The sequence below is a fragment of the Perca flavescens genome, chromosome 11 (assembly GCF_004354835.1).
Source record: "Perca flavescens isolate YP-PL-M2 chromosome 11, PFLA_1.0, whole genome shotgun sequence".
Taxonomy (NCBI): domain Eukaryota; kingdom Metazoa; phylum Chordata; class Actinopteri; order Perciformes; family Percidae; genus Perca; species Perca flavescens.
Genome location: NC_041341.1, coordinates 16,061,601 through 16,086,566, shown reverse-complemented (window position 1 = coordinate 16,086,566; position 24,966 = coordinate 16,061,601). Strand labels below are relative to the sequence as shown.

At 40.1% G+C, this 24,966-nt stretch overlaps 1 protein-coding gene across 1 annotated transcript in view; it reads right to left on the bottom strand.

Moving 5' to 3' along the window:
• il1rapl1a (interleukin 1 receptor accessory protein-like 1a) overlaps positions 1-24,966 on the bottom strand; it is a 187,501-nt gene that overhangs the window by 144,254 nt on the left and 18,281 nt on the right. The window contains exon 2 of the mRNA XM_028591960.1: positions 10,612-10,714. Within this exon, the coding sequence (XP_028447761.1) occupies positions 10,612-10,693 (82 nt within the window). The 5' untranslated portion in view covers positions 10,694-10,714. The remainder of the gene's footprint in view (positions 1-10,611; positions 10,715-24,966) is intronic.

Below are 24,966 nucleotides of genomic sequence, written 5' to 3'. Positions count from 1 at the left end.
AGGCTCTGGTCCCTATTTTAACGATCTGAAACACAAGTATCAAACGCAAAATGCAAGTAGCTTTGTGGGCGGATCTCTGGCGCTGTTGCTATTATACCGGCGGGATAAATGACTCTTGCGCCCCATTTTTAAGGTCTGAAGTAGCTAGGTGTGGTTTGGGCGTAACGTGCAATAAACCAATCAGAGCGTCATCTCACATTCCCTTTAAGAGCAGGTGCACTTGTTCCATGGCGGATTGCTATTATGACGGCGGATTTGCCTGGCACACGCCAGCGGGAGCTGTCCGGGATGCGGCAAAGTAATAAATGCCCGTCTTGGCCGGGTGGCGATGTTGCTGCGGCCTTTCGGGTGCATCTCCACAGTATGGAGAGGATTGCTGCAGCCATGCTGCAGCGTGGGCCTCCAAACTCACCACTTCCTCCTGTTGTGGCCCTTCCTCCTCCCCCCACTCCATCTCCGTCCACCTGCTCCACCAGGAGCGCATTGCCACTCCCGGACCAGATCCCGCCGGAGTGTCCAATCCCACCGTAGTTCAACATCACGTATCCTTAAGTCCTCTAATATTTCCTCATTTGTGTCATCAACACATCCATGATTCATGGAAATGTTGTGTAAAACACAAGAAAACAACAAGAATGCTGCGACTGAACCGCCCCCTGGGAGCGCAAATACATTCCCTAATTTACCGACGTGCGTCTGTGGAGGGAAAAGTCCGCTGTATGTCGGGTGCAAAATAGGAATGATACATGCGTCGGTGTACAAAGGCAATTGCGCTGAGTGCAAAATTGGGCCCTAAGTGTTTTACTTACATTGTACCTTTAAAGTGGAGTAAAAAATTACATTAAAGGCAGTTGCATCAAGTCAAGCACTCCACATATTTACTAGATAGTACCTCTATTGGGTTGGGCTACTAAACGTGTCAGACATAGCAAAGCTCCCATTCTTGCATCTAAGCCGAGTGCAGAGTGTTGTTTTCCACTGCAGCATGTTCACTCATCCCTGCAGGCTGTGTTAAAGAGCCATTATTCGAGCTAACAGACCGGTCAGCAGGCTTGGATGTGTTTAGTGATGTGTATTCTCTCATGACATTTGGAGTGCATAAATGGACAAAGTGTTCATGTGGCGCTTTATTTTTTGTCTCTGTATGGGACAGCAGAGGCTGTGATAGCGCAGTCGCAGCTGTGGGCAATTCATAATCAGGGCTATTGTCTGTTTATGTCCTTGGAAGTGAGTCAGGGGCAAAAGGCAACACACACTGGGCGCCTGTTGACCATTCTCATGATGCTACACTACATGCAACCTTTGACCAGGTGACACTGATTGATGGGCAGGTAGTCCCAGCACAGTGCTCACCCTCTGTACATGGTGAGTACATGGAAACGATGTAGGTTACTCACCATATCCCCATGGATTTAACCAATTGTGTGGGAAACACACTACTGTATCATAGCTCACATTTTATACCATCCTGAGGTGAGAAAAGGTGGATGGTTAAAACTGTTCCTACAGTAAGTGTGTTTGTATTTAGTTGGTGATCTTGGTGTGACTGTTGGGCTAATGTAGCTTGCTAGGTTGATAAGCTTTAATGGTACTGCTACTTCTATGATAACAACATCAGACAGGAATCTCATTCTGATGTAACCAGACCTAGTAAGGCTTGACAACGCTCCCTACTTTCTAACTGCTCTTTAATGTTTTATGTAAAGCACTTTGAATTGGCCTGTTGCTGAAATGTGCTATACAAATAAAGCTGCCTTGCCTTGCCTTACTACAAAATTACTAAAAAAGTGGCAGGTTTTTGTAAACAATAAAATTGTGCACATTTCATTTTCAGGTTACACCATACCTAAAACACTACACTTACCCCAAGTGAAGGAGTTCAAATACCTTGGGGTCTTGTTCGCGAGTGAGGGGACAATGGAGCGGGAGTTTGGTCGGAGAATCGGCGCAGCGGGGGTGGTATTACATTTAATTTATCGCACCGTTGTGACAAAAAGAGAGCTGAGCCAGAGGGCAAAGCTCTTGATCTACCAGTCAGTTTTCGTTCCTACCCTCACCTATGGTCATGAAGGCTGGGTCATGACCGAAAGAACGAGATCCAGGGTACAAGCGGCCGAAATGGGTTTCCTCAGGAGGGTGGCTGGCGTCTCCCTTAGAGGTAGGTTGAGAAGCTCAGTCATCCGTGAGGAGCTCGGAGTAGAGCCGCTGCTCCTTCGCGTTGAAAGGAGCCAGTTGAGGTGGTTCGGGCATCTGGTAAGGATGCCTCCTGGGCGCCTCCCTAGGGAGGTGTTCCAGGCACGTCCAGCTGGGAGGTAGCCTGGTCGACACCAGACCCTTCTCAGCTGTAACTGAGAGTGGGTCTGGGAAAGGTTCATTGACAATTCATTTCCAGAGGGGCGTCACCAACAGACGCCACTCAAATGCCTCTGGGCGCATTGGATAGTCCTTTAACCAATCAGAGCAACGATCCGGGTGACGCTTTTCACATCCACTAAAAAAAATGTGATTTCGGTTTTTGGTGTCGTCCCTCCAAACCCTACTTTCTCCTTGCAGGTGTTGCATATTACAAACATGTTATCTTCTGCACACGCGCTGAATTCCCAAACAGCTGACATGTTGCAGGTTAATTCACGACATGTGGGAGAATAGCGCGGACACGCGCTTCACACCGCGAGCGGGTACGCGCCACACACGCCGGAAAAGTTTAGAGAAAGGAAAAAGAGACTGTGCTGTGTGCCTGTGTCTCTGAGAATTGTAACTCGTATAACTTATGGTGTCAGTTAATTGTAGAGTTGACCGGCATGAAATCGGCATATGTCAGACTGACCTGCAGTTCGCTGAGCACGTGAAGCACGGCTTCGGTAGCCATCATGTTGAATGTAAACAAAAAGCTGCTCGCCGTCGCTGCGCTATCGTCGACACGTAAAGCCCGCCTCAGCGGTTGTGATTGGTGTAAAGCCCGCCTCAGCAGTTGTGATTGGTGCCTCAATTTTGTGAACATTGGAAATGGGTTTGAATGGGCTCTTCGCCAGACTGACTTGCAGAGCAAATCTCAAATTTGCCGGAAGTTCGTCAGGGTTTACCCAGGCTAGCTGGGAGGAGGCCTCGGGGAAGACCCAGGACTACGTGGAGGAATTATATCTCCAACCTGGCCTGGGAACGCCTCGGGATCCCCCAGTCGGAGCTGGTTAATGTGGCTCGGGAAAGGGAAGTTTGGGGTCCCCTGCTGGAGCTGCTCCCCCCGCAACCCGACACCGGATAAGTGGACGAAGATGGATGGATCGACCATACCTGCCAACATTTGGTTTTCAAAATCCGGGAGGTTTGTGCAGGGGCATGGTGGTCCGACCGGTGGAGGGGGTACTGTTAAGTGTACTCTAAGTCTGTGCTACCAACATTGCCATCTTGAGTTCAGCTTGCTTCACGTTTTCTGCCTCTGTCTATTCTTTCATGATGAAGGATGAAATCGCCTGTGTGCACTTATGTGCGTCTTCTGCACGATCGTGCCGCTGTGTTTTAATGTGCTGGCTAATGTCATTTTCCCCGCCATGCGCTACATTAAAATCAATGCGACACACCTTACAAAAAGTGTGGAGGTTGTCAATATGACTAGGTAAGATGCATGTAAATTGTTTCGCCCAACGCTATTGAAATTTACAGCTATATTTCGATTTCTTTGCAGGAACACCACCTTCACCTGCCATTTTTATCTGCTCGCTCTCGAGTCTGAACTTTCCATGAAGCTTGCGCAGAGATCAACTGTGCAACTGGGTTATAAGTTGCCAGGTTGAGGTGACAAACAGGTTGAAAATTGTATATGGTGTGTGGCTTGTGTGAATAGGATGCGTTTCATACAAGATCTGGCAACTGGTCAACATTAGACAAACATATTGGTCCGATTATTTATAAAGGAGTTTGGGCCATGCAAATTACGGGAGTTTCCTGGGAGAAATAACAAACCGGGAGGGGTCCGGGTGATAGAGCTAAAAAACGTGAGAAACCCAGGAAGTGTTGGCACTGGAGTGTTGGCAGCTATAGGATACACAATGGGGATTCGAGAGACATTAGCAAAAAAAATCAATATCAAAGAAACAGCTGTAAAACAATGACTATTATTAAGCCTCAAAAAGCTATACCAATGGATTGTTTCATGCCATTCATATGTACAGGGACACCAATCTGCAAGATCGATAGCTGGTGATGAGGTGGTCTTGCTGTAAAAGTTACATTGCTTCACTGGTGAGGACATCTAAATGGCAAAACACAGGCAGCGTCGAATGTGCCAAAACCCATGCATCCTTTGTTTTCTATGTAAGCCCACCCACCGGCGATGTCTTGATATATATCATTGTGGGTTGACGCACATCAACTGGTAAGGATATCCCACTATCTTGTTTCCCAGCGTGTTGTGTAGAATTCAATTTCCCTCATCAACCACCTTCGTCCATGTTTTTTATCCTGTATACCAGCACAAGATTGTAAACTATTACAGTATGGTCCTTAATTAATCTGTTGTTTGTTTTTCAATCAATTGACAATCTTCCTTTTTAAATTAGAGATCCCTATGTGACGTATAAAATAGTGCCTTCAAATCTTTTATTTTGTATTAGAGCAGCCACAAAAATATAAATCATTCAATTGACTCAGAAATCTAATCATGGAAAGAAGTCACTGTCAAATATGCTAACAGTTTTACTTGATGACAGATCTAAATTGATCTAAATTGTAATAGATTAATTTTCTGTTAATCTAATCCATTTATCCTTTCAGAAATACTTTAAATACTTTCAGAAATACCTTTTTTTGTATTTTGTTCTTGATCCCCTCATCTTGCTCTTAACAATGTTTGACATAGCATTGTGCTGTGGTATGCAGACCACCAGGTTTTGTTTTGTTCTTACACATATTTCACATTCTTCAGCCTCCTATTGGGTTTGCGAGCAGACAGAGACCCCAGTTAAAGAGTCCCTGTCTTGTCTGATTAAAGGCTGTGTCTTTATGGGCTCTCCAGCAGAGAGGCTGGAATGGGCCTGCTCAGGTCTGACTGGGCTGGGTCGGACCAAGAAGGAGACAATTGGAGTCGGATGGATGGACCCTGACAGCTTGTCCCTGTCAGAGACCTGCTCAGAGTCCCTGCGAGTGAATCTCACGCAGTGTCAGCATGGCCTTGGTCAGCCCACTGCACAATCACATCAAGGTGAGAAGACATACTGAGCAGAGTGCCTGGAGTAAAAATCCTCATTTTCAGCAGCAGGGCATACACACTCTAAGATGTGGGTCAAAAACGGCCGGTGTACAAAGACCTAATACATCCACAGATGTATGTGCACACACAACAAAAATCACAAACCAAAACCAGCAATTTTTCCAAATGATATCCAATGCTGTGGAGCTTGACTGGTCATTAAAACCATGAGCAGTGTCAAGCGTGGTGCAAATTATAAGGGAACAGAGACACATGCAGCCTCCACACCTCTGGGAAACTCATTAGTCCAGGACACACAGACCCAACCAGACCCCACATTTAATAATTATAGGATTTCAGAGAGCTACAAACTCTGGGAATAACATCCAGACATTGGGAGGGAAAATCAATTGAATAGCTGCTTTATCCAGTGTCTCTTGAGGGCTAATCAAGCCCTCATAGCTGATCCATTACCCATAACTGTTCAAGGTTGTGGAGTGAAATTCCCTACTCTTCCTGCAATCCTACAAAACAAGAGTATTCCCATCTGATACTGAATGCCCAATAAACAATTCATCAGAACAATAATCCAAACACGAAAGTGTCTTTCTTTGTCTCCAACTTCCTTTTCCTCCCTCCAAGAAAGTTGTGTTAAAATGTCTGGTTTGGACTCAATAATTACTACCTATAAATAACTTTGACCTAGGTGCTAGTAAGAAACCAACCAGAGGTGGTCATTTGAAGTTAATTTAATAGCAGTCATGAGAGTCCAGCTGCTCTATCTCTTTCATCCCCAGCATATGAAGACAAATATCCCAAACCTTTGAACCAGAAAACAATCACCCGCCAGGGACTTTATCAGCCAATTAATCTCCTTTACAACCACATTTCATCTTTAACAGACACCAAACCTTCATCCTGTTCAATTTGTCAGTTGTCAGTCAGTAGTTCTGAGAGAAGTATAGAGAAAAGAAAGAAAAATAAAAAGGCAGAAAAATAATTTGACACGTTAAGGCAACACAGTGTTTTTATAAATTTTTCATTGCAATTACAATTTTCAACAAAAAAGGGTCAGGTACAGTATATTACGGTTCTATTTATTCAATATAATATTTATTTGTGTTGTGTATGTCTGCATCAGCCAATTATATTGAAGTAGCTTTAAATTAGATGGCAACACAATTAAATATACAAAATATTTTATTCACACTTGCAATGTGTACATTGACAAAAGGCTGTGATACTTTGTTGTACATCTAAAAGAACAGATGTCAACAGTTTTTTAGTAAGGTAATTAAATACTAAATCAAACTTTGATTTCATGCAGACAGCTTATTGACATTACCATTTTAGGCTGCAACCTATGATGCATTTTTTTCCAAACAAAGAAACAATGAAAAAGAAACAATGCAGAGAGCTAGTATGTATGTGTATGTAAATGTGCATGTGTGTGGCAACAGATATGTTTGTTGGTATGTGCTTTTAAGTGTGTTTGTGTGTGTATGTATATGTGTGTGTGTGTGTGTGTGTGTGTGTGTGTGTGTGTGTGTGTGTGTGTGTGTGTGTGTGTGTGTGTGTGTGTGTGTGTGTAAGACAGAGAGAGAGAAAGCGACAGTCCCAGATTACAAGTTTAATGTGAGCTTGTCTGATCTCCCACATGCCTCCATTAATAATCGTCCATGCAGACAGAGAAGCCTTTCAAAATGCCATTAAAAAGGCAAACTGCCCTGTGACACTCCCTCACCTTTGACCCCTCAGTTGGGGGGGGAGGGGGTGGGGGTTATATTGACTTAACTGCTATCAATATTTGAACATAGGACCCAGAGGACCCACTTCATTGATCTGATGGGGTCTCTGATCTATATGGAAATCCTGCACGGACCAAAGCGTACAACCACACAGGTGTTTATGTGTGTACACTAGCAGTCAATTGCCTATTGAGGACAGCTCAATAGATAAAAAGAAGTTTTAGTTAAATTCCATTAAATTCCTCTCTTATTTTGTTACTGTATTCTACAACTTAAAGGTGCAATATGTAATATTGTGTGTAATACTGGCAGCTAGCGGTTAAAATAGTTACTGCACTACCAATTCAAAATACTGGAGAGTTGTCTCCCCCGCCCCCTCCTGCTCAGACTCGAAGTTCACGGAGGTTGCCAGGCTGAGACCGCAGCATTCACAACAATGTTGCTAGACGCTTTTCTCACATAGCCAGACGTTACTCCACAGCACAGCGGAGTAGCTAACGTTAGATGCTAGTCTCACATAGCCAGACATTACTCCACAGCACAGCAGAGTAGCTAACGTTAGATGCTGGCTATATTGACAGTCATAAAAGCACGTGCTCACGCAGAGCTCTGTAACCAACTGCCAGACACACTTTTTCGGCTTAAAATTACAGTATGAACCGCTAAAAACACAACAACCTCACTGTCCTCTCCACACACCAGTCAGGCACACTTCCTCGGCTTAGAATTACAATACCAAACGCTAAAAATACCACTACCTTGCCGACGGAACACACTTCATTGGCTTAGAATTACGGCAACAATCGCTAAATACACTGCAAACTCATAGTCTCCTCTTTCCGATTTACAGCCCCCCTCTCGTGGTTTAAAATAACTCACCGTTGTCGGCCGCTGAAGAGGCTACACGCTGTAAACAGCCATGGGCTGCTTGCCTGGTCCTCCCGGTAACGTTAACAGTTAGCAGGGTTAGCATAACGGTGTTAGCCAGGACCATCCCTTTACTGGCTATGTTTCAATTGTTTTTGCGAGTAACCAACTCGGGTACTCTAGCTATATAATTCAATGTAGTACACAAATGTTGAAATGACAAAAAATGCCCATCCCTAGTAGCTGTGATAAATTAGCCTGAAGCTAATGCTTACATGTTCAGGAGAAAATAAGCCAACTCTGCGTCCTTTTGGGATCCAAGCTGTCTCCATCTTTCAAATACATCTCCAATATTTACCAGGGGGTTGTTACGTCTCTGGTCAAGCAACTGTTAGAAACATGCTGTTTTCTTTTTTTATATGTCATGTAGAAATCTATCTCCGTTGATCCTGTTCGTTTGTTTGCTGCTTTCATGGCTGTACTACCGTTACAGCTGTAGCATGCTGGGTTTATGTTTTACAGGTATATCTGGCAACCCGGCCTGGCTGTCAAACTGGGCCGTTGATAACAACACACAGATCAAAACATAAACATAAGTTCCGTCACGGAATGTAAATTTCAAAAAGAAAAAATACTGACATTAGCATTGTTGTCAGAAAAGATAGTATTTCAGTTTAACATGTTTCCTTAATATCTGATGAGGCATTGGTGTCATTTTTGGATTTATTACAGTACAAATATTACATATTGGACCTTAAAAGAGAAAAAGCTTGTTATGACAGTTAAATGACCAAAGCTGTCATATACTGTAACTTAGTTAATCATTGTTAAAATTATATTTCATTGATCTTTTTAAGCAGTCTTAAGGGCCTGATCAGGCTAATAGAATGATTTCACTGATATGAGTTTAGCCTTGTCCAGATGCTCAGAGAATTTACATAGATTTACAACATACAAGTACATAGGTCAACTTTTATCCAGTTTTTTATTAGCAGCTGGAAGTTAATAATTAGTTAATAATAAAAAACTTTTATTTTAATTAACTTTGCCACCTTGACCAATAACAAGCCGCCTTGACTGGGCTGATCTTTGAGGGACGGAAAACGAAGAGTCCAAAATGGAGGAAGCTATCCTAGCTTTTTAACTATATTGCGCCATCCAGTTTTATTTAAGATCCTCTGTCAGAGTATATACTGCTCCAAAAAAGAGGAATGGTTTGCAGACAGTTATGAGACAGGAGTCAATAATACATCTTTTAAATAAGCCCTATGAACTTACTGTACTGTTAGTGACTGAGCTAACGAGCTTGCTAACTGACAGACAGAAAGCCTGTTAATTTGGAGAGCTTTTGTCCTCTTTCAGTAAGTCTTTATTGAGTAAAATGACATACATTCCTGACACAGTACTTTAGCACAGCTACAGTACAGTACTTAACCAACTAGCCCCTGCTAACGCATCATAGTATATTTTTAAGTTTGCTTCCTGGGTGTGTGTTATTTCTGTGTAGTACTGTAGGTGTATGGGTAAGTGTGTTTGTATTCTGTGTCACTGACCATCTTCTTTGCGGGTTGAAGCATATTATTCATTGATAAGTTGCCCTTCTACTCTTTGTGTCTGTCTGTCTAGTGGGTGTGCTTCCTTCAATATAAAACATTTATCTAAAGGTCAGTCCTTAAATCTTCAGACATGCCCGCTCATGTCTGCAGTACAAACCCAGCCAGACACACGAAGAGACATAAAACCCAGTATGTCACAAGCACACACGCACACGCACACACACACACACACACACACACACACACACACACACACACGTTCCTGAATGCAACCAATGGTTTTTAGGCACAGAAAAAATAAGTCTTGCATGATTTTCCAAGTGACGTTTTTAACAAACCAAATACTAGTATTAAAGTGAATACATAATGCAAAAAAGTGCATAATAATGCACAAAGCCTACTTTTTCTCTGTAATGGCAGCTTGTCTTCACAGTGTTTTAACTGACTACCTGAATCCCTATATGTATTCCTGTCATGAAAACCTTCTACCTTCAATCTTTTTGCTCTCCATTTTCTCTTTTGACCTTTGCATTTGTTCACAATTGATGCTCAATTTGCTGGCATTTAGAGCCAAAATGAGTTTTGCAGTAACCCTTGGTGACCCAGTCAATGAGCAATTGGATCATTTGGTAGCTGTCAATCTCTATAGTTTGAGGTAGGTCTAGCTAATTTTAAGAAGTACGGTGTGTATATTTTCATGCATTCACATACTCTTTAGACACAGGCAAAAAAGCTGCACTTATATCTAAATTGCTCAACAGCGCTTCCATTTTCTTGTGTGAGTCGTTCTCACACAGAAGTGGGAAGGGCATCATCCCTTGCAATTACTTCCCGATCGTCTTTTTAAAGCGTGTACCACACACGCACACACACCCAAAGACACAAGTATTTCTTAGTAGCATCTAAAGCCTTCAGAACAAGCTGTTTATGACAACAATAAACAATAATTAAAGATTGTTCACCATCTCAGTACAATCCAACAGTGACAATCATTGTGATTTATGGTCTCTAGACTATTTACATTTAGTGTAGCCAGAAGTTCATAAAATAAAAAATAAAGTTTATGTCAGTGAAATTTACCAGAAGCCTCCAAATTACATCAATGACAGTGTCAGCCATTGGTGGTTGGCGGCTACCATAAAATGCAAACCCAAAACTGGAACACACTCACACAAAACACTAATTGAAACATATTAACACACAGTTGGTGCATGCACAGGCTTCAGACATACAAGAAAAGAGATGTGTTAAATACCTGAGCCTCTCTTGGAGACCACCTTTACACTCTTGGACAGCGTGATGTACAGCAGGATCAGCAGAGGGCTGGGAGGTCTCATCTTCCTCCCCGTCCTCACAGCCTGAAGGAGACGAGACATGGGCAGGGAGAAGGAGGGATGACAGGAGAGAGAAAAGGGGAAAGAGAGTGATAAGTCACTGTTTGTACATGAGATCAAGTACCTCCTTGTTGCTACTAGACAGGAGTAAGTGTCAGTTTGGACACACACACACACACACACACACACACCTTACTTGTAATGATTTCTTGTAATGATTTCCTCTCATGACTGCAATTGAGACGGCTTATCATAGCGGGATATATTTCACGAGAAACCATTCCCTAAGATGCTGACGAATCAATAAAGAAATAATTACATGTGTAAGAAAGACCACTTTAAGTCGCCCGCTTCATTAAAAAAAGGGGAAACCTTGAAAGGGATTTCAAATCATCACCTTGTGACTCGCAGAGATGCTGCAAATATCCCACCCATATCCCTTATCGACTCATATATCATAAGAATTGATGGAGTTGAGTCACTCTCCATTCCTCATCTTCTCTGAGTAAATGACGTAATCTAACATGTAGTAATTACCCTCTAATAGCCAGCTCCTGAAATAGAGCCGGCGCTGCTGTATAAATTTGATGTTAAATTTAAAAAAAAAGAACACACTCATCAAAGTAAGTTTATAAGCTTACAGTGCTATAGGAACATGCCCTTTAAATCAACCATCAACTGTAATAGAAGATTTACAGACAAAATAATACACAAATTAAAAACATAAGAATGCGAAACTACTGAAAGTTTAAAATGGTAGACGTGTTAAAGGAAAAGTTCTACATTTTTTGGAAGTACTGTAGGCTTATTTATTTTCTTGTCAAAAGGTAGATGAGAAGATTGATGGCACTCTCATGTTTCATTGTTGAAGCTAGTACCAGCAGCTGTTTAGCTTAGCTTAGCATAGCCTAAAGACTTAACACAGGAAGCCTGGCTTTGTCCGAAGGTAAGAAAATCCACATACCAGCACCTCTGAAGCTCAGTAATTAAACACAACTAATTCTTGATTGGGAACAGTAAAGTGTAGACACTCGTTGCCTGGCAACTGGTCCTGGCCAAGAAATAGTCGTTTTTACACTTCAGTTTTGTAAAGATTAAACAAATGAGATATACCATGTTAATTAGTGAGCTTTAGTAGTGCTGGCAGGCAGTTTTTGTTAACAGAACTAGCTGTTTGCCCGTCTCCAGTCTTTGTGGTAAACTAAGTTAGGTGGCTGCTGCTGTTAGTATGTTCATATTTACAATACTGATATGTGTGTGGTATCTTTCAAAATAACTATCGGCAAGAAAGCAAACAAGCACATCTTTCAAAATGTCGAACTTTTCCTTTGAGCTTTCCTTGTTTAATTTTAAGCATAGACAGCAACAGAGAAGCAAAAAGTGACAGAGGTGGCACAATCAGAGCCCTCACTCTACTAAAGCTGCCAGTCTGGGTAATTGTATGTGTCAGAGGTACCAGACAACCAAACAGAATAAGGTGATTGAATGAGAGGAGCAGATTCACATTCAGCCAGATCCATGTTTGTGTCAGTGCAACTATAGGAGTGGGAGAGCACAGCAACACACAGCAAATTTGCCCAATGAACCAGAAAGGAGAAGATATGGGACCTGGCCTTTGGAAACAGAAACTAACGGCACAGAGAGCCAGGAGGGACCCCGGAGTCTGCGGCAAGTCACGTGCACTCCAGATTAGCATATCTAATGAAAGGAGCCTCTCTCAGTGTGTGTTTACATGATACTCGCAAGGCCCACTCTGAAAAGAAGCCTTTCTCTCCTTCTCGATCACATTCTCCAAGGAAACAACCTTCAGTCGATAAACACTGCTCTGCCAATAACATTCTGGCAAATGCCACAGCTGAAGGATTGGCTCCTCTTTGTTTGGATAAAAGGCCTTTAAAAACACTTGCCGATAAGCTGGTCGGTTCTAATTGTGTGTTTGTAGCTGCAGCGGTAACCCCACGTTCAGTTTATAGTTTAAGAGGTCATTTCAGATTTAAATTCAATTCAGATAAGAAACCTTTATCTGAATGACCATGATATCCCTCTTTAAAACATTCTACGACCATTGCTGCTGTACTGTCCAACAAATGAAGCTATAGTATAAGTTCAGTCAAGAAGACCATACTTTTGCATCGTTAGGCCTTTTTTATTTTCACACATCTGCATTCAATCCTCACACACATGCTCACTCATTATTCCTTGCTGTCTTGTCTGGGGCTGTTAATTATCTTATCAGCTGCTCTCGTCAGCTGGTCAGCTGATTTTATCCATCCAATTGCTCAACAACACACCTAAATTGTATGCCTATCATCTTGTTGCTGCCTCAGTTTAAAAATGATTCTCTCTCTGCCTTTAGTACATTAATGCTGCAATTGTGAGCATGGTACGGTCACATCTGTTACGCTATTTCAATTTGTTCTCTTCTCCGTTGTTTACAGCTTTTCATTTCAAATATTCCCAAATGGCAATGCACCCCTCCACCTCCCCATCACCACCAGTCTTTGCATATTCTTTAGCCCATCAGCTCCATCATCTTCATCAGAATCATCAGCCACCACCACCACTACCAGTGTCTGGACTTCATGGGGGGATTTATCTTGCTGCTGCTCAGGGCAGACGCCCCTTAGTTACAAATCTCGCTGTAGAGTCTAAGTGCCTAAGATTTTCTTTCAAGACTTAAATATCAAATATCATCTGTTGTAATAAACTTTCATCTTTACTTCATTCACTTGTCTCTTCTGATTGAAATGTAACAAGACAAGCATAATGGAGGGACTTGCAGCTATGGCAAGAGTAAAAAATTGAAAGGTCAAGAAACATTGGGGAATTTCTGAGATCACACACACACACACACACACACACACACACACACACACACACACACACAATACAAATTACATCACCATTGTAGCTGCATGATATTAAGTTCTCCATTGCTATGTACTGAAAAACAGTAGTGCACAATGTTAAATCCTACTCTTCAAAATTGTTACAAAATCATAACATGTCACTTTAAAACATTGGAAAAAACGTCCATATCATCACACAATTTAAAGTAGGATAATTTAATCTAGATGCGCACCATACTGTATAACCACAACATCCCCAGTTTGATTCTGGCTGCAGACCTTTGTTGCATGTCTCATATTGTATTTCCTGTCTATCTACTGTACACTATAAGCTGTCCAATAATGGCAAAAAAAACTCACTTCATTCCAAGCTGTTGATACAAGTTGATTTAACATAACCAAATGATTGGCAGGTTGTGTTTCTTTAGCTGCAGGATTGGGAGCTGCCCTCTGTCACAGCCTGAGTTTATAGAACAATGCCAGTGACACTCCTCTGTGTGCCAATCATGTCACGCCTTCACAAGCTCAGGGGGGCTTTGGGTCCTGCCAGCCATGACATCACCAGCCTGCCATCCTCACACAGAGGGGTATTGTGACCTCCTCCCAAAAAAAAAAAACAGCCAACGCACCTCATATCCCCTCACCTCTCCTCCCATTCCACTCTCCCTCCATTCTCACCACAAATAAGCTGAAACTGCTGCACAAAAAAAAACACTCAAAAAGTAACTTCTAAGAACACAGCGGTCTTCCCAAAACCTTTAAAAGCAAAATCAAACACATACAATTTTTTGGTGACAATATATTTTATATATAGATTTTAAAGTACTGCACTACAGTAAGAAGTGGTACAGATACATATTCTTAACTATAATACGACATTCTGCCGTTGCTTGTACGGTTAGATAAAGCCAAGCTGTCTTCTCTGAGGCGTCAGGAGCAGGTGTGTTGAGGAGGCACACACAGAGGCCTGGCGTGATATCCATGCTTCAGCGATGCATGAAGCATGCACACATCATCACACACAGTAGCACAAAAGCCGTTTGCCTGCTGCTTTTTTTTTACCAGAAAACGAGGGGCATGGCCCTGCACCGCCTGCTGCCTCGTCCTAACAAAGCAGCAGAGGAATTTACTGTCTCTTGCCATTGTTATGCACGGAGAAAAATGTGGAGTGAAATTTACTTAGAAAAAGCTAGGCAACAATTTCCACACAGAATTTCTTAGTAAATTTGACACAGTAAATTCTCAAGTAAACAATACTTACAATGTAAGAACGGTTTCTATCAAAGGCACTCAAGTAAACTTAACTAGCAAGTAGTAAAATGTACTAAGCAATCATGAATACAATTTAGTGAAAAACTAGTAAAACTTACTAAGGAATAGTGTGTAACATTTAGTGAAAAACTAGTAAAACTTACTAAGGAATAGTGTGTAACATTTAGTGAAAAACTAGTAAAACTTACTAAGGAATAGTGTGTAAAATTTAGTGAAAAACTAGTAAAACTTACTAAGGAATAGTGTGTAAAATTTAGTGAAAAACTAGTAAAACTTACTAAGGAATAGTGTGTAAAATTTAGTGAAAAACTAGTAAAACTTACTAAGGAATAGTAATTAAAATGTCACATATACAGAAAATTGCAAGTAAATTTTGCTTAAGTGCTTTAGATAGAAACTATTCTTAAATTGTAAATACAATTTACTGACAATATACGTGTGGAAATTGTTGCCTAGCTTTTTCTAAGTAAATATTACTCCACATTTGACCCCCTTTGCATCTAATAGCAAAACTAATGTAACAGTTATTAGCTTTTCAGTTTTTTATACTTTAGGGATATTTATATAAAATCAACTTAAAAGGTCCTAAGATAAGGCTACAAAACATGAAACAGATACTTTTAAATAACAGCACCTTTATTGTGTTTACTACACTGGTGCAAAGATTAAAGCAACAGCTTACAATCACTCCAACACAGTACACTGAGATAAAACATCTAAAATTGGCAGTTAAAAACATTAAACGCTTGATGAAAATGTGTACAGATCAACTGCAGAGCATCTTTTATAACATGTCCAATCAAATTAGCAAAGTATCACTTCAAAGTGCAATAGTTTAGCAAGAGACATAAGTGCACTTATAACTTCCTAATTGTATTGTATGCTTGCACAGGCTAAATACAATTAATTATTTCAACATCAGTATGATAATATGGATATACATTTCCTCTCATGCAGGCGTAGAACGGAAGTGCTAGTTGGGCATTGGCTGTAGTCTTTGTGGTGTCTTAGTTTTAAAATCGCTAAGCGACCCTGCAATGCTTCCTCACCCCAAGTTTGGGAACCATTATAACCACTCCTTCCAGAAAAATGAGTTTTTTTTTGTGATTGTTGTGGGCAAAAATCCTTGATTATGCGGCATGTTTTCTTAAAAATTGCGATGGAATATGCGAGATATTTATGCAATTTTATGCGATGAAATTGCGCGGAACTTGCAAAAATTGCAGGAACTTGCAAAAACTGCGGTTTGATGAAAAGAGAAAAAACCCGTTTTTTGAGGATGTTCACATCGGCGTAATTACGTCACTTCATAACATTCCCATGGCAACAGGGGTAAATGGCTGCTCTTGTGTGAAATAAACGCAACATTTTTCAACTTTTTGGCTAAGATATTTGTGACTTTTTTGCAACGAAATTGCGGGGATTATGAAATCATGCAAGCCCTCCATATTTTGCACGGAAATCTGCAATTAATGCAGCGTATTTGAAAAAATGCATAAATATGCGGACTTTGACTGATTATGCATTGAATTATGCGATCGCATAATTGCGTTTTGCTGGAGGGACTGTATAACAATATACATACACGGCTCTTGGAAAACATGCTTCAACAGTAATAATGCATATCAATGAATTAACAAGTGGTTAACTTGAGATGGATAGCTGCTTCTAAAACCATTTTGCTCTGCTAAACACCATAATTATGAACTGCAGGTTAAACAATACAGTAAGGTCAGAAACATGCAAATTCAGTCATCTTAGAAGTTTGTTGTGTAGAGACTGTACTTTGGGAGAGATCTTCAGGACATCCAGCTCCAGAAAGAGCTTCTGAAACACTTCGAATGTGTATTTCATCTTTGGTGGGTAACTTAAGTTCATTGCATAGACAAAGCCCATGAGCAGAAGGCAAGCCTTTGCCACATATCTGCAATCATCAAGCACCTCAGTTCCCTCGATGATGATGGACACATCTGCAGGGGTGTGGTCCTCACCTGCTGAACTTTCACGGAGGACAAAGATCTTCATGACATGCCCAGCATACTCCTCTTTGATAGCTTCTCTGCTAACATCCTGTCAAAACATGTGAATCTGTGCTTAGATGCAACATACGTATAATATGTTTTTTTTTAAAGTTCCTGAATATGGTGATGCACAGGGTTAGTAAGTAAGTAAGTGCCAATTTAATGCAGTCTACATATGATGCAACAGAAATAAGCTCGAATTAGTTTAATGTTGAATAATATGGATTATAATGATAATTTCTTTCTACACAGATAGACAAGTTATTATGTAGGGAATTTATTATTTATTGGTTGAAGTATGACTAAGTATGAAGGCAGCTTGGTTAATACAATATCTACTTTGTTCCAAGCATGAAATAAAAACAAATAAGTATACTGTATTCAGTGTAGCAGAAATAACATCGGCTTTGGGTTTGACAGGCTTAAATCTTCTATTCTAATGAAAAATTAAATTTTAATGATTTAAAATAATTAAATGCTGAAATAATTGAATGAATGTAATGCCCTAACATTTGTTAGCCTAAACTTTGCTAGTCCTATAAACATATTTGTCCCCCCACATAGTTGCATGAATTAGTTACAAGTAGAGATATTAATTTACAAATGTTAAGATTATATTACTAAACTGAAGAACAAACGCATGTGTGGACACAATCATTTATCAAGTATCAAAAACAAATTGTCAAAATGTACCGGATAGTCTTTGATGAGTTCCTCTCCAGACTCTCCAAGGTACTCCATCAGGCAGCGGATGATGGCATCCCTTCTGCTTTCCACGTGTTGCTGTTTAACACAGAGACATGTGGAATGTTATAAAGAGAACACTACATAACTGTGAACTCACTCATGTATATTAAAGCCAGACTGATTTATCAGTATCCACGCATAAGTTTTCTGATCTATTCCAAAATGAACATTTGATAAGTAAACTTTGACGTCATGTCATTATTAATCCTGTACAACAGAGGGATCTGTGCTGCTGCTCTATGTAAAGTTAACAAAAAAGGACGAATAAAATGCAGCTTGTCAAGAAATGTAACAGCCACCTCACAAATGGTTAAAACTAGAAACCAGCACAAAAATGAAAATTGTTAACATAAGCCACGTATACAGTGCGAATAGTCACCAGAGAAAATTTAGAAGGGCGAGGCGCTGCAACTCAGTCAATTCCGGTATGTGTCACATGTTTGTCCACGGCCCCACCTCTTTAAAAGAGCAGCGGCATAATCTGCCAGACCTAAATTCATTCCGCGAGGTTTAAGCATCAAGGACCTTTGAAAAAAAGTATTTTAGCATGATTTTTAAACTAAGATGCGTTTAACAAATGGCAAACTCCTTTAAGAAATAACTTAAATTTGTGTACGTAATGTAAGAGCATTACAGACAAAAAAAAAAAAAACTATGCTGAGATACATTTCTGGTTTCTGTGGCGGAGTTTCACACACTCAGTCAGTATGTAAAATAAAGCCACACTAGAGCACCGCTTACTGTGCTCCATGGCTGCAACACAACAAGCGCCTGGCCACTTCGGAAAGCAAAACTTGCGCATGTAAAATTTGGAACCCATGATCAGATTTGAAACCAAAACCCAAGTAGGAATTGGTTCTCGATGCCCAGCCCTAGTTGTGAATCTAGCAGCACAGTGTGTGTTACAGTTTGTGTGAGTCCCAAAGCGAACAACAACTTCAAGTTCCCATGGTATGAAAATTTCACTTCATGAGTTTTTTTAACATTAATATGAGTTCCCCCAGCCTGCCTATGGCCCCCCAGTGGCTAGAAATGGTGATAGGTGTAAACCGAGCCCTGGGTATCCTGCTCTGCCTTTGAGAAAATGAAAGCTCAGATTGACCAATCAGGAATCTTCTCCTTATGATATATATTGATCATTAGGAGCAAGGTTACCTCCCCTTTCTCTTTTTATATAGACCACTAAAGGTCTATATAAAAGAGACTTCAGATACAGTATTAGGGGACCTCTAAGGTCTATATAAAAGAGACTTCTGATACAGTATTAGGGGACCACTAAGATCTATATAAAAGAGACTTCAGATACAGTATTAGGGGACCACTAAGGCCTATATAAAAAGAGACTTCAGATACAGTATTAGGGGACCACTAAGGCCTATATAAAAGAGACTTCAGATACAGTATTAGGGGACCACTAAGGTCTATATAAAAGAGACTTCAGATACAGCATTAGGGGACCACTAAGATCTATATAAAAGAGACTTCAGATACAGTATTAGGGGACCACTAAGGCCTATATAAAAGAGACTTCAGATACAGTATTAGGGGACCACTAAGATCTATATAAAAGAGACTTCAGATACAGCATTAGGGGACCACTAAGGCCTATATAAAAGAGACTTCAGATACAGTATTAGGGACCACTAAGGTCTATATAAAAGAGACTTCAGATACAGTATTAGGGGACCACTAAGGTCTATATAAAAGAGACGAAACCCACGTTAGAGGCAACATAAACATCGCTGCATGTCACGCTAGTAAACACTAATAACACGTTACACAGCAGGTAGCGTTAGCCTACCGTTAGCTACAGTAAACACTAATAACACGTTACACAGCAGGTAACGTTAGCCTACTGTTAGCCACAGTAGTAACTGGATTAAACACAGCTAAAAAGCTGACAGCCAAATGGTGTAGTGTGAATGTATTTCCAACAACGGGACGTCCAACAGTCTGCTGCTAAAGCTATGAGCTAACAGACACAAACTGGCACTATAGTCACTACTGTTGTCTGAAAAACAAAACATACGGGACATAATGTTGCGTTTACTGGTAAACTGGTAAACATTGTGACCGGCTTATAATGACCGACTGCTACCTGTTGTGGAGTTTTCCTCCCGTTACTCCTCTGTCCTCTGTGACGTCCACATCTAGACACTAAGCTCCGCGGTGCAGGGAACAACTCTGATTGGCTCACAGAGGCACGTGATCAGAGAGTGGTTTATGGAGCGCTAGAGTGGCTTTGCAAAAACTTTGATAATGAGCGTTGTATGGCGATTTTAAATATCGCACGAACATGCAAATTTGATCGTGGGAAGCCAAAATCGTGATTGTGATTAAAATTGATTAATTGTGCAGCCCTATTATTTTGCACATTTTTTGCATAAATGAAAAAAAAAAAAACAGCACATAAACAGTCAACATACCTTCAATACTGAGATACACATCAAGTCTGGTACTGTTGATGTCTGTTGAGAAATAAAATATGAATCATGGTTTATTTTATTAGCTAGGCACATCAGCAATCTCAGAAATAATCTAATCAGGCTTATAGATAATTAAAGATTGGGTAATTAATTGAGCAAACTAAACATAGTACTGATACTTCATCTAATATACATAGCCAGAATGAATACAGCATTTTTTATAATTAGTAAGGTAAAATTATTGGTTGATTACTTAGTCAGCTTACGTTAACTGTCATTAATGACCAATAACCACATCCAAGTAGACATTCCCATATGCATCTGTACACCAAATACACCTAGCAGACATACCTCACCACCATTATGTGTGTACTTACTACACGAAAAATTTAAATTAATATGAAGCTGGATAAAAACACTATTACACAGAATATTACAAGTTACTATAGAAATATTTACAAATATCATATCACAAATAAAATAATTTATATAATGATCCCATTAAATAAGACTGTAAAGTAAGTTATCCACCACTAATATCTCCTCTCGTTGAACCTCCAGTGAAACTCCACGGACCGCATCACTCACACAAACTATAGCTAAGTTTTATAGATAGAGCAGCCAGACAAGACTGTTACATGTGTTGATTTTTTTTTTTGTCGAGGTGACATAAATAAAGACACTGACTCTGTCGTGTTTCCACAGATACCAACAAGCGCGCATCTCACACTGCATTAAGAACAATATCCAACAAAAAATAAATAATAAATACACCGAACAAGCTTCGTGACGCACTGCTCATGGAAATATAGCAGTACTGTGGCTCAGTTAAGTAGAAGCATTTCAACAGATTTGAAAATGATTATACCACTTAGCTAGCTGTGGTTTACCAATCCCCTGCATAAATGCGGGAGTGTGTGATTTGTCCAGCCGGAGCGCGGACTGCTCCCCCCCCCATCTCCCAAAAGAAAACAACTTAACGGTAGCGTTACATCAGTGCCATATTTTACATTCAAAAAGGCGAATTTGAAGCTCCAATTAAGCAACTTAAAGACATATTGTTTCTGCAACAAAGAGTAGTGATGTGTGCCACGTGCACGAAACCGTGCCAAGTTCGCTAGCATGATAACAAGCTAGCTAACGTTAGCTGGCTAAACTGCTCAACTACGTTTTCGATACCAAAACACTGACTTAAGCTGACAAACAAACGGGGACATGAAATGTTAAACAGTCATATAAACATACTCACGTGGCTCCACATCCACGAATTCCCACTTCAAAATGGCTTATGAATTCCCAAACTGTCCTTTCTGCTCAAAAGTTGCTGTCCTCGTCCTGACCGGTCCTGACCTGTTGGTGTGTTACGTGAAGTAACGTGCGCAAAATCTTCTCTGACGTCACCAACGGAGCTTTCCAAACTTGCTCCCAGTTGCAAGTAAATTTCAATTGATTTTGGCAGGTAATACATTCAACACAATAGTTAAGTAAATATTACTTGGTGTTTTAATTCAAATTTACATATAAAAATGACGATACAAAATTAAATATAAATACCAAGTAACACATTAAATAAAGCTAAACATTTTTAAGTAAAACCACTGAAATGATAATTTCTAGTAGAATTTAATTGTGTAATAAATGTAATATTTACAAGGCCAAACAATCATTTTTTTCAGTGTGGAACTGTATCTCCCAGGATAGCTGTATCTCCTCATATCTTTCCTTAATGTTTCCCAAATTCAATTATTACCTCACACTATTTGTTGCGAGCACACTCCCTCTGCTGTGTGCATGTGGTGTGTGTCTGTGGCTACTCGCATATTCAAATTTTGATCTCTCGAGAACAGAACACACACATTCACAAATTGCAAGCAGAACCTAAAACCACAAACACTTTAATTTCCACCTCTGTTACTGTGCCTATAGCATGCAATTGTGCCATCTTAAGACAGAGAAAGAAACCTCCACCATCTTGGCACAGCAAACTTTGGATAATTGATCATGTGATTTAGGGATTTAATCCAATTTGAAGGCAGCCTGCGCTGTGGTCTTAGGTAAAGTACATTTTCATAGCATTTAATAGACGCAGCTCTGTGCCCTGACAGGACTAGAAATGCCAACAGTAAAAATGTGCATCTAAAAATAAATTATCTGAAACATCTCACCGTTTCCTTGGAGTCATGATGCTTCATCTGGTTTAAAAATATACACTATGCCATTTAGTGTTTTTACTGTAATACATACATCGGATTACTGCATGCAAAGCAGTATATTTCTTAATAACTGATGAATAAAAACCTGACATCCTCATTCACTGTTGAAGATTATAAAATAGTAATTTTTAGTATCTAAATGGACAAATAAAGGTCTGGTCTGTTTAATCAACAAAGTATGAGGCTCATTAGGATAAGTGCTTGAAGAGAATATATGAAGGCCTGTGTTTCAGCCATCTCTGCTAGCAAGGTCACAGAAGTAAGGAGTGTACCCCTGAATCAGCCCAAGATACAAGGAAATAAACTTTCTCATACACATACATTACAAGACCAGTAGTGGTTTTTGATCAATATTGCATGAGTAATAACTGCTGAATATTAAATGATAATTCAGCAGGTGGAAAAATACTCTTCAGTTGCACTCAGATCATTAGCCTGGTGTCATGAGATGAGAATATGTATATACGGTATATGTATACCATCCTCCCTTCTAGGAACACTACATTATTCATATGCTTGAGCAGCTACTGACTGTACAGTGTAACCTTTAAAGCTATGCAGTAAGAGATAGTGAAATGACTGATAATATGGAACCGGTTCAGTACTGGAGTCAAACACAGTAATTGAAAAAGGGTGAAGTCAGAATTATTTAAAATTAAAGTTAGTCTGTGTGTAGATGCAACTCTCTCACATTCACTGCCATTTTCTCTTTGATTGTAGTTTTACAGTAGCTGTGTCAATATCAAATGTGACAACAACATGCAGAGCAGCCAATAACAAAGACAAGAAGAGTAATATAAGCACAAACACACACAAGTGAGTCAGATGCGTTCTGTGTATCACTGTGTCAAAAAGATTCATGCTGGGCACAGCACACTGCAACTACTACCTGTTCCTTCATTTGTGCCATGTGGCATGTGTGTGTGCGCGCGTGTCAGTGTGAGTCAGGTCCCATGAGTATTATTCTGCCTCAGTAACATGAATCATTGCCTCAAAATAAAAAAAATAAGCTCTGGTGGTAGGCTGGGTGAGCATTCGTTAAAACGCATTTGACCGCTTTTGACCACGGGCAGCCCTCGTTAATCTCCAGAGGTTGACCATAGGTGGTTAGAGTTAACGAGGAAGGTGCGGTGAGCTATGCCCCGCCACAGTCCCAACATGCACCTCTTCACTGAGTGAGATTAATTACCACATGATTCTGAGCCAATCCGAACCTCTGCTGTTCTCCGTAAACACACAGATACTGTACATGCACTTAAAGAGCAGATTTGAGCGCATAAAATGCAACACCGTGTGCATAATTAATTAAAAGAGCTTCAAGGCCAACTAAAGCCATTTGCACATGATCAGTCAAGAGCAGAGCTGTGGGTTGCTGCAAGTGAGTTCAGACACATTCCACCAGCAGTGAAGCATTTTCCTCCAGTGGTTGTTGATTGCTTTCAGCTATATCCCCTCCGTGCCCAGGCCCATTGTCAGCTGTCCAAGGATGACTGGCTGCAGAGACACTCTCATGCTTCCAGTTTGCTGCCTTTGATGGAGAGCAGTGGCCAGCACTCTCCTCAGCCATTTAGTGAACACACCCCACTGGGAGCAGCCAAACAACCACCGACACACAGATAGACTAAAAATACTACACTAATTTCAGAACCTTGACGTCATTTTTCAAAACTCTGGACACAAAACTCACAACAAATGATCAAAATACAAATTTTTTCAAAACTCTTACACTTGTTTCATTTGCTTGGATACAATACACATAAACCAAAGATCATTTGTTCATTTAACAAAGATCATCTGTTCAATATGACACAACTTAACATCAAAGTACTACTATTTCAAAAAGCAATTCACACATTACATTTCAGATGATTGTCTATTAATTTCATTACAATGATCTAACTATCAATTGATACAACTGCTCAAAATGATAAGTAACTGTTGCATTACTCTTAATGCATAGTTGTATGGAAACAGACAAATAATATTCCATGTTTAGATCATGAAAGTTTCAAGATAATGAGATTCATAGTCACCAATTAGTGTGGAGCATGAACCAATTAGACTACATTATCTATGGATGTAATATTTCATCATTATTCTTTACTGTAATGTATTACTGTTTATCAGACACTGTTTCTATGCTCCCATGTACCACCTTTAAGACTATTTACAGTATTGACAGTACTGTACTGTATGGGTGCAGGCCCTTAGAATTGCTTGTCCAATTCTGCCAACTCGTTACTGATGAGTGAGATATATACTGTATATATACATATACATATATACTCATACCACATTGTTCGCCATGCCTGAAGGTTTTTTCCAAGAAGTTTGGCTAATTGCAATGTAGATGACAACCTGTGGCCAAATCCACAAGACAGAATTGATGAAGATGTAGAATACAGTAATCACTTCTTTGTTTTGCTTTTTAAAGTACAAGCAAGTTGAGGAACACTGCATTTGATGTTTTACAGTACTGTCTTTTCTTTTCTATTTTGTAGTTAATTATTTTGCTTTGATTCAAATAAACCTATGTTGTGATCGTACTGTATTGTTTTTGATCAATACATTTCAGGCTTTGTTCAATGATTCCACTGTGTCTGTAGTATTCTCTCTACTACTGCAGTACTTTTACAGGGATGTATTTACATGTAGTACCATAATGAAACATGTATCACCTATTTTGAACTACAATATTTAATGATTATACAAACGATGACACAGTGAAACTATGGGTAGCTTGTGTGT